Source organism: Micropterus dolomieu, linkage group LG06 (genome assembly GCF_021292245.1).
Source record: "Micropterus dolomieu isolate WLL.071019.BEF.003 ecotype Adirondacks linkage group LG06, ASM2129224v1, whole genome shotgun sequence".
Classification (NCBI taxonomy): Eukaryota; Metazoa; Chordata; class Actinopteri; order Centrarchiformes; family Centrarchidae; genus Micropterus; species Micropterus dolomieu.
In genome coordinates this window covers 14143173-14154587 of record NC_060155.1, presented here as the reverse complement: position 1 = coordinate 14154587, position 11415 = coordinate 14143173, and the positions used below count along the sequence as shown (strand labels likewise).

The following is an 11415-nucleotide window of genomic DNA, read 5'->3' as shown; positions in this document are numbered from 1 at the left end:
TGCCTGCCCAAGATCAAAGCAAGGAAAGTAAGTTTAAGTGGTGTAACGCTTCTATTAGGAAAGCAGAAACAAAAGGAAATAAATGAAAGCCAGCCGTCTGGTTTCAAAACCTCAAAAGTTAGAGGAAGTGATTTGGCAAAACAAATCTGAGTCCATTTCAGCTGAAACAACACCTCGAGGTCAGACAGTTTGTTGTTTAACATTTCATCTGACTGGGCAATGTAAAAATTCATGTTGCTTCTGGCAAATGGTGTGCGTAGCTATGCATACTCTGAGATAAGTGATATACACCAGACAAGGTCATTTGAGAACTGGAGAAAAAACTCCTCGCCTCATGCAGCAGGATGTATGAAAACTACCAGTGTTCTTAAGAGGTACAGGATGTGGAACTGATTAACACAGAGCAGCTACACTGATTACACCGTCTGAAAAACAAAAGGCACGTACGGTTCACTGGTTATTCTATAATAGACATTCATTGCGTTTTGTGTGAGGACTACAAAACCAAACTCGCTCCTGTCTAATTTGCTTGAATTAATAAGCCATGTCCACATCTATTCAACTAGGTGCAAGTGGTGGCTCTGTGAATTACAAGTCCCACAGTAATAGAGGAGAGAGGGGAAAGTAAGGGCAGGTGAAGGCTCAATGGTCGACGTTCTGTGACTGTCATCATCCAAATTCACCGCGCACGTGACGGCTGAACAGATCGTTAACGCTGCTACCATCACCACATACCAGCGCACACACACAAACACTTCTCGTCTTTATCCTTCCAGGCACATGTCCCAGGAGTGCAGATACATGCACAGTCCCTAGGGCAGTTTTGGAGGCATTCATCATTTTGAGGTCAAATCCAATCTGACCTGCAGTACAAATCCCTGATAGCAGACAGGTGCTGGATGGATTTGGCATTTCCATGAGCTTTTGACCTTGACTTGGCTTAGGAACACGCAGACAGTGTTAGAGAATGAGCTTATTGTTTACTTCGAAGCCTGCAAGCCACTGCTAACTTATCATCTATGGACTTGTATGGGCCTAAAGCATTATGCTTGTACACAGTGTCTGCAAACCACAAATAAATAACAGTAAGAATGATTTATTCTCCCCTCTGGTAAAGTATTGTACAATGAACTTTTTTTTTAAAAGCTATTGTCCTTTGAGATAGATTGCACAATTTGCAATCTAATTAAGCCTCTGCAACAATGCCGATTTTGAGTAAAAACAAATAAATAAAGAGGCAGTTTTTAGCTCCAAAATTAGCATTTTATTTGGATGGTTGGGGTCAGAGATGTATAATTTGTTTTCCAGTACACATGGATATCCACAAGGCTTAAGTCCAAAACCTTTTGCAGTCTTAAAGCTGATTCATTAATTAGTGCCTAGTATGTCATCCCACCCCACTCCCACCCCTTTTTGGTACAAATTCAACAGTTGTGCTGACAAGATCACTACTTTTCAATTTTTATCAATGTGTTTTTTTATATTTTATACAAAAAACTCTCTTAACTTCTACACATTTAATGTCACCCAGTTTTTTATTTATTTTTTTTTTCACTTTGTAAATAAATTTGGGAAACAACATTTTTCATTTTTGTTGTCATGAAAAGATAAAAACATGCAAAAAACTTGAATTTGTAGTCCAAATTATACATTTACAAGTTTGGAACTTTTGCACTTCTTCATATACTACATCAAAAGAAAAAGATAAAGAAAAAAAAAACATTATGTACACACATCTTTTTACAGTGAAGTAAAACTCGAAAATATCAGATGATGACTAAGGCAAATGAAGTGTACATAGATTAGACCAAAACAGTTTTTTTGTCGTTTTTGTAAAATACTACATCACCTCAGGAAAGAAAAAGAAAAAAAAATCTGCTACAAAAGTATGATTCATAACTCCCTTTATTTGCAACCAGCTGCATAATTTTAATTTTTTAGTGAAAAAAGTCTAGAAGTCTAGCGTACTGTACAGTGCTGCTCTTAATTGTTTTTTCTTCCATCCAAGCTAACAGATGATCCTTAATTTCTTCTTCGTCTTGTAGTTTATTTAAATAATCTTCAACAAACAGGAGCATTGTGTAACCAAAGAAAAAAAGCATGTAGAAGCATACCAGAGTGTAACATACTTTGTTTGAAACCACTCCAAAAGTCAGTACCATTAAAGCCTTGAACATAAAACTAATCATTTAGATCCAAAAAAATGTACAAAAAGGCACATTATATCCCAGTGCTTCTGTACTGTGAAATTCAAGTGTAACTGAGCGCATTCAATACCAACAATCCAAGTGGTGACAGTCCACCAGTGTTCCCTCCCACATCCTCCATAACTGGACCACAGCCTATGCCTAAGCTTTCAACAAGCATATGTATGCGTAGACTACAACAATAAGCCTAGGTTGGTTGTTTTTGAAAAAATTTCTGAATCAATGTTTATTTTTATTTATTTTTTTGTTTCTTTTCTGTCACAGTTCCGTCACTCTTTCGGGGAATATCAGAAGCTGTCCATGTCCATCAACAGGAAATCTTTCTTGCTCTTCATTTTTTTTCTCCTTCTCATCTTTTCAACCTTCAAGGAGTGGCTGTGTGTCCTAGTCATCACTTCCGCCGTACATGTCTGCCAGTTTTCTAAAGCGAGGGCCCCAGTCGTTGAGGTAATCGTAGTCCTGGTCGCCCCCGCTGCTGGAGGAGTTGAGGGAGCTTAGGGAGCCAGCTGTGGAGCCGCTGCCCTCATAGTCGAACACTAGCAGGGAGTCGTAGGGAGGAGCGGTGGGGTCGTTGTCTGCTGCCTTAAGTCCCTGTGCAGAAGGAAATAAAACCACGGTTAGATGAGAAGATTAAGTTGCATCTACACACCAACACTGTCTGCAATAAGGAGTGAGCCCCCATCACCACAACTCCTTCCCCTCTACTGCTGCACACAAACAGGCTACTCTGTCCTAAACCAGTTACTGGTTCCACCTCTACTTATTCAGGAAATAAGATTAATTAGGCTCAGGTTCCTATGCGTTTCCTTTGTGTTTTGGTTCGGACTCTCCTGATGTTTCCGAGATGTAGGATTATCTGCTGTTTGATCAAAAGCCAAGATTGTTCATGAGTAGCCGCTTCAGATGACTGGAATCATCTCCGCTTCACCGACTGACCCTTAGTGCAAGCAACCCCCGTCTCTTCAAGACCCTTCAACAGGCAGTACAACTCCGGCACCGATACTTTGTCATCTATAATCTAGATAGCAGCATCTTTAATATATCATATTTATCTGACTCCTAGCAGTAAGCACTGAGCTCAATTTAGGCCGATGTGAGAGGAGCATGTGTGTGTGTTTGCCACACATGAATATCTGTATGTATTAACTTGAGGCTCATGGTGCTGATGGTTCTGAAGATTGTGCTCGACATTCCTAGAAATCCTCATAGCGTCATGAGAGGTCCTTATGGATTGTTATTGATTTCCAGCCTGTCCCCCTAACAGGACCCAGGAGACCTGATGGATTGCTAATCTAGGAGTTGAGATGTGCTTTGGCCATGAACCACTTTGGATCCAAGCCTGGTTTCTCCCTCTCGTCACCACAACTGAGGTACTCAACAAATAATAAATGAATTAACAGAAGTGGAGCAACACAACACAGAGAAACGAGACCTCAGCTCACTGGGAACTTGTCAAAGATTTATAGTTTCCTCTATGCTGCCATTATAGCGCTGAAATGCTCTCAAATAAAAAGATGGATTGAATTAAAGTGCCTGGGCACTTAGCAATTATTTTCCACTTGTTAGCTTTCGTTAAGTATTTGCTCTGGGCTGTGGTGCTGATAATTTGGTTGGAAATATGACAGATGGATCGTTCATTACAATTACAACCATAATCGCTCTGCTGGTTATAGCCCCCTTCATCTACAACCAAAAAACCCCACTGGCAGTTTCATAAGGTTAGTCAATCACAGAACTCAGCCTTGTAATTTCATTGTAACTGAGTCATTCACTGTGCCGGAGACAATCTCGACTCTCAGTGAAATGGTGAACTGTCCTCACTTCTCGGAGTTGCTCTGTCCCACAGATAACAAAAGAGATGTGTACTAAAACTCTATTCAGAAACAACCTGGCTGGGGCTGAAACGAGGCACTATGCAAAACAATGAATGCAATCACTTCAGCTTTGTGGCACTGCGTCCACCTGTGACCAACAGAGGTCATGTCAGGTTGTTGCTGATGTATCTAATGTTAAGACACCCCCGCCCCCCATCTGTGGGAATAGACCAGGAGCTGACTAATAGACCTTTGTTTGTCCGACTGTGAGGTTAAAGTCCTTATGCTAAACCTATGCCTACTTTTTTTTGCCCCTCTAATTTAATTAAGAGGCACAAGCTCCTGGGGCGTGTGCACATTACAGGATGGAGATCAGACCCCCTACCCCTCCCCCACCAATCTCTGTCTCCCTGCTCCTCTGGCAGCTAGCCCTTATCAGTTGGGTCAGATTCCAGCTCCATGTGAGCGCTACAGCTACCATGACTGAGCTGTAGCGACAGTCAAATCCGGCACTAAAAACAGATCAGCATTGCCTGGTTGCGGTGAGCGTTTTCTGGGTCAGGACGCTCAGACTTGAAATGTCTCAAAGGTCTTGTGAGAATATTAAAGACACATGTCTGATGGAAGGATGGTGTGCATTGTGAAACTCTTCTCTATTGAGCGGCGTGAAATATTACATTTTACTCAACATCATCTGTTACGACAAGTGTATTAATAACACATGGCGAGAATGAAAATGAGTGGTGCCCGGGTTAAGGGATCGGAGAGATAGATGGTCTGGAGGCAGAGCTGAAAGAGCAAGTTCTAATCTAAAAACATGGGCGCCATCCAAAAACTAGGAGAGAAGTCCATTTGTAATGCTGTGAAACTCTTGTCTGTTGGAGCTTGTGAAAAATACATGACTACTCTTTTCATTTTACATTCTCCCTTCATGCTGGAGTCAATGATGGCCTCAGGCAAACGAGGGCACTCTGAACAGTGCGCTGCGATAGAAAGCCAATGTATTGCTTCTCTCATCTCCCATTTCTATGCTGACACATCTATAACTCTACTTTAGTGGAAAGTGAGGTGAAAAACAATTATATCTAAGTGAGTTAGCATCATGTACTTTTTGGGCTTCATGCATGTCTGAGCGGATATATGTGAGATGAGAAAAGTTTCTACTTGCTGCTGGGAAAGGATGAAAACAATTCTAATAATAATTGATTCAGTTTAAAGCCCCCCCCCCCACAAGGCAATGCACAACTGCTTGATACTGAGCCATATGAACCAAATTGCAAATTGTTTATTTAGATACAAGTTTATTATAAGAAAGTCATTCAGCTTGAAAATGAAATTCAAACTTTGTGACAGCACTGATCCATTCATTTCATTCCAGCTCTTTTCTTGGGATTTAATTTCACCATGCAACACAACAATTTCAGTTTTCAATAACGCAAGATTTACCTCATTGATGAAGTCTCCAATGTCTCCAGGGTGGGGTGCTGCTGACCTCATGGGGTACTGTGGCTCAGGGTGGAGGGGTCTCTCGTCTAGACGGCGGATTCCCACCGGCTTGATGGCATCAGGCTCTATCGTGTCCGGCTGCTGGAGCTGACTCAGGTCGTAATCCTGGGGAACGCGGAGACAGATGGGTGTTAGCTGAGCACCGTGACGAGACCCCAAACTGAGTGTGATTATTTAAATAGTTAAACATGTCCTGAGCTGTGCAAGGGGAGAGAAGTTCAACTGAGTGGAGAAGATTTTTAAGTTAGAATGCAGCTGGAGGAGTTGAGCGGACACGAGGGAAATTTTAATCTTCTTGTCTGTGAAGCACAAGCCCAGGGACAATTTGACACATTAAAAGAGCCAACACTGAAGGGGGTCCATGCTGAGTGAGGATCGCATCAAACGCTGCAGAGTGTTTGCATTTGTGCAGCCTGCTGCAGGAAGGATGCGCAGGCGACTGTTTTGCTCTAATCAATGCCCAGACACGGGATGGAGGATATGCATAAGCCATCGCTAATCCTATTAACATTACCAAGGCAACCTGAATGGTGCGCAGTTTGTGCAAAGTCATGGGCAGGGAAGGAGGAGGAGAAAGAGTGAAGAGAGAAAAGGAGTTAGTGAGAGATGGAGGCTGTGGTGAAGAGCAAAGCGGAGCTGAATGACTGGATGGTATCACGGTGACAGGCGATATGATAGAGAAAATGCCATTTGAGAACCAGGGTGTGTGCCTAATAAGCGTGCATGATGGATTGTCCCTCTTTAGAAGATTTTCGGTAATCCATCCATCTCTAATATCCCCCTTCAAAATTGTCTTTGCTCAGTTGCACATGTACGAGTACCTAACACACACAGACGCTGGCGCGCTCACTTCCAACCCAAAAAAAAAAAAAACAAACAGAAAAAAAGCGCCAGACGCTCCAATGTAAAAATAAACATGAGAATAAATATAAACCCTGTGATGATGCACAAACAACCCAGATATACAAGCACGACGAAGCATGCGGGCACTTGACAAACACCTACTCAACTCCACACTTATAAGTATCATCTCAAATCTAAAACAAACACATTGATTATTCATGTGTAATTTGATTTCATAGGGAACGACAGAAACCCCCGAAGGCTAGCTGGAGAAGTACGTTTGTCGCTACACAACACGCAATTACGCTATCCAACATCATTGGTCTATTTCAGTCTGACTCCTGCCTGACCTTCTCTGGGGTCACACGCAGGAGTGGTCAGGAGCTGGTGACAGGAATTGCAACAGAGCCGTATAATGGCTGAACTAAGCAGGAAGGTCTAATGACATACGGGCCCCCTTCAGGGAATTGACTCCTCACACGTACACTGGCCTGGTGAAATGGCTGCCCCCGGCACTCAATCATGACCCATATTCAAACATGGGAGACTGAACACTGCTAAGCCTTACACACTTCTATCTGTTGTGAGGCATAGCTGAGCAATTTAAAACAGAAGCCAGTTTATTATTTTCATAGTTGATTCAATCATTCCTATTACTAATAGTAACACACACTTCTGTTAAAGCAGCAACATCACTATACACTTTGGGACATTTGATTATTTGATTCCTTGCCAAGAATTAGAGGAGATGAGATTAGCCAAGAATGTTATCATTCTCATGTCTGTCTGTTCAATATAAAGAGCCAGCAGCCGGTTAGCTTAGCTTAGCACAAAAAGTAGAAACTGGTGATAGTAGACCAATTTTGTTACCTTTGGACAAAGCCAGGTTAGCCAATTCTCCCTTTTTCCAGTCTTAGTGCTAAATTAAGCTTCATATTTATCTCTGCAAGAAGGCAAAGTAGTATATTTTTCAAAATGTCAAACTGTTCCCTTAAATCTATCCACTAATGTTTCTTGCCCTGTTGGACATAATTCGTTGTGATTCCAAATCTTAGCAATTACTTCATTTTGTACAAGGGTATAATAATTGAAATAATGGCCAAAAGTGGAGAAATAAGCCCTAAATTGCAACAAACTGGATATTTTCCTGAGATAATATTACAGGTGATCTCTAGTGACAAATACATGAGTCACTAAGCTGAGTAAACAGGTCTGATTTGTTTTGTTTCACTTACTGCATGGGATGGAAAAACAAATGAAAACATCTTTCAAAGCGCACCTCCAAAGCCACACCATCTAAGTTTAATGTGCATCAAATTATTTTGAGGTCGTTTGAAGAAGCAGGTGACTCATCTCTGTCTTACATCTGATATTCTTTCACCTGTGCACAACCACTTCACTATTATCTCTGCATCATTTTTTCCATGTCCAGGAAGTGCGGCCTGATCAGCTGTCTGCCTTTGATGAAATGAGTGCTTCTCAAACCAATACAAACCAGGGCAATGGCAGCAGCAACTAAAATCATATACTCTCAGAGCGCCCAATGGTCTGACACTTCAATTTCCTCCCCAGCGGGAGATAGGGAGAACAGAGGTGGGTATTCTAAAGACCACATTGCTGGGAAAGCAAGGGACATTTTTTATTCAACACTGACTTCCCCAATTCCGCAGACAACACTGTTTTCTCCTGGCGCCATGCCCTCTTCTGCGCCACTCAGAATGGAAGCTTGTTTTCCCTCAATAAATTGCTGCACCCGTTTGCCTCATTTGCCTTTGAGGGGTGTTTCCTTTTCAGCATGTTCTGGTCCACGTGTTTGTGCATTTTGTGTGTGAAAGTGAGGACGTGAATACACAAGTGAGTGAGTACTCCCTCCTGCTTATTTACTGGCTGATGTGTAATGGCTTTCCAGTCATATTGTTACCTTAGACAGAGCTTCATTATTGTGCCACAGCAGATGTCTATCTCCAAATGACATCAGCTTACCAATTACAAGTCTCCGAGGATAATTTGGCACTGTGCTGGGTCAGCCCGGGGTCTCCTGCTCATTTCTGCTCTACCTAAGTCACTGGCGCACTGTAGCCAATAGCGAGAAAGTTGGTATATTACTGCCTTTTTTTATGAAATGATTCCGTTCTGCTAACAAGAGGTCATTCCGACAATTTAATTTGTGTCTGTGTGTGCGGGATCAGTGCAGGGAGATAAAGAGATGTGACTTCATTGATGCCTGTGGCATTACATTTCTATTGTGCGTGTGTGTTTGTGTGCGTTAGGGTTACAAAACAGGAACCCGCTGCAGTTGAAACAGGAAACGGTTCCGATATTTCCAGAACTGATTGGTTCTAAATGTGTTAGATTCCAGATTTCGAGTTGAGAATATTCCAGTTTACAATGAAAACAGTCTTGCTCCTCATTGTGAATGACTGGGAAGTGTATCTTGGAGAAGCATAATGAGCAGGACTGACACTAGCAAGAATGCATTGTAAGTCCATGTATGCTTGCAGAAAGGGTCTCGGTGGTCTTCTTTGTCCTTATGCTGCTTCAGTTCTACAGATACTGCTATTGTGCTGCACACTGTAGATGTGACCTGAATGTTTCTCCCCAACAAAGACCATACACTCGCCTTATGTGACCCTTTAAAAAAAAAAAGAATTGCTGTACAGCTTCAGGGTATGTAGAGCTGGGTGTTTTTCCTGAAATGTTCTAATATTAGTACCAATACGATGACCAGATTTCTCTGCTGAAACCAAATAATACTTTTACTGATAGCTTAAGACCTTTCTTAAATTTAACAAAACAGCCTCAAAAGTTAAATGCTGTCTAATCTTATCTGCTTCGTCAGGACTGAATAAGTTAAATTCAGAATAACCAAAACTCTTCTTACATTGGCAAAAAAAAAAAAAAAAAAAAAGTGTAAATGTAGGACTAGGACACCATTACCATTTACAGTAAGAAGCAGACTGACAAAATAAGTTTTCAGGGCCTTTAACGTAGCAACAGAATTGTTCAGGAGACTACACTTCATGTGTTTACCACATAATTCTTACCTGATCCTCCTCTCCTCCACCTTCCTCGTCATACTTGAGAATGTTGTCTCTCACATCATCCTCTGGATCGATAAGGAGCTGCTTGGCCTGACGTTCTTTATCGCGGCGCTTCATCCACACAACAAACAGCAGCACGAGAACTGACAGGCAGACAGAGAGAGAGATCTCATATTACAAAACATAATAACTTACATATTTTCATACAAATATAATCGGATCCGATGTTTTAGAGCTTGGATGGGGGCCTGATCAAGGCTATCTTTTTAATAATCCTACAGTAATCTGGCGGTATCTCGGATAATGTTTAGCTGTCTTTATAATCCCAGTGCGTGTTTGTGTGATGTGTTGTTTGAGACAGGCACTGAGACACTCACTGAGGAGGATGATGATGCAGAGGAGGATGGCGATGATGGCACCAGTGCCCAGACCGGCGGCCATGATGTGTTGCTGGTCAGTGCAGTCTCCGTTGATATCGCACTGGCATACTTTAATCCGCAGATAGGAGGTGTTGGACATGGGCAGGTTGCCCGAGTCTGTGATTATGATGGGGATCTCATAGATACCACTTTCAAGGAACCCAATCTTCAGGCTCATCTGAGCATAGTCACCTGAAGGTGAAGGGGAGAAAAGACAGAAGAGTGAGTGGCTCCTTGTCAGAGCAAATACATATTACGTAGTGAGACCAGAATTTAAGTTACTCAATGTGTATAAAATAAAATAACAGCATGTTTCTTTAGCAGAGCACTCTTTGCGAGGGGATTAAATGAAAACCCTGAATAGTCTTTTGTATAGGCCGTGTTTACACTACGATTACACTCCCATTACCACAAATATGCAGCATAAATTCCTACCTGGAAGTTGCATCAGCATATCTAATCCAAAACATGGTCAGGATTTAGATTTGGAGCTTATAAATATATACAGAATACCTTTTGATAATGCTGCTTAGGCTAAATTCCCAGTAGCAATAATCCAAATGCCATTATCCTATTAAGATATATTCGCTTTTCAACTCACACTATCTAATAGATAACGCACAATAAATGAGTTTTTCCACTCCTGTTTTTAGTTCAAATTAGCATAAACAATTAGTGGCTGCTTGTTAATATTAATGTAATAATATATTGTCTGCCTCAGCTCTACATGACCCCTCTGCCGTGTGCCATTTACATATTTCCCCAGTGTTGTTCAGAGGGTTCACATATCAATCAATGTCTCAGACTTTAATTACCAAACAACAGAATGCTGAATATTTTTTATGTTTATACATTTTATAAATATAACATTTTGCTCTCTCTTTCTCTCTCTCACTCTCTCTCTCTCTCCAACGAAGGTTAAAATGAAGGGCAACTGGACTTGGTTGAAGATACTGGAAGACGTTTCGTCCCTTATCCAAAGGACTTCTTCAGTTCTGAGTGACTGGCAGGGAAACTCAGCTATTTAACCTCAGTGGGGTCGTTATCCCGGGTCATCGATACCGCTGGTTCGTTAGTGTTCCTTGTTGCTGTGACGACAGTCGTTACAGTCGTTGAGACTACCTGTGGCCAAGACTGAACGACCATCGTTGGTATCTTCACCTGAGGCCAACAGGTTACGTTTGTTGAGTTTCCTGGGAAGTGATGAAAGGACAGCATTGTAAGTGGGGGATAAGTGGTGGCGTAGACCCCCTCCCCTGTTCAATGATGGCTTCTCAACCCGGGTGTAGATGGCTTCCTTGACACCTCTTTCAAACCATCCATCTTCTCTGTCTAAAATGTGCACCTGGTGGTCCTCAAACGAGTGTCCTCTGTCCTTCAGATGTAAGTAGACAGCAGAGTCTTGACCTGAGGAGTTGGCCCTTCTGTGTTGAGCCATGCGTTTGTGTAGTGGTTGTTTAGTCTCCCGATTATACAGGTCTGTGCAATCCTCACTGCATTGGACCGCATACACTAGATTGCTTTTCTTGTGTTTGGGTGTGCGGTCTTTGGGGTGTACCAACATCTGTCTTAGTGTGTTCTTGGG

At 42.0% G+C, this 11415-nt stretch overlaps 1 protein-coding gene across 1 annotated transcript in view; it reads right to left on the bottom strand.

Annotated features, from left to right (window-relative positions):
* Nucleotides 1–1241: 1241 nt before the first annotated feature.
* The window catches only part of cdh2 (cadherin 2, type 1, N-cadherin (neuronal)), a 59994-nt gene continuing 49820 nt past the window's right edge, over nt 1242–11415 (bottom strand). Inside the window, exons 13-16 of the mRNA XM_046051417.1 lie at nt 9789–10022; nt 9415–9554; nt 5468–5632; nt 1242–2798 (exon numbers count right to left, since the gene is read on the bottom strand). Of these exons, the coding sequence (XP_045907373.1) occupies nt 2592–2798; nt 5468–5632; nt 9415–9554; nt 9789–10022 (746 nt within the window). The 3' untranslated portion in view covers nt 1242–2591. The remainder of the gene's footprint in view (nt 2799–5467; nt 5633–9414; nt 9555–9788; nt 10023–11415) is intronic.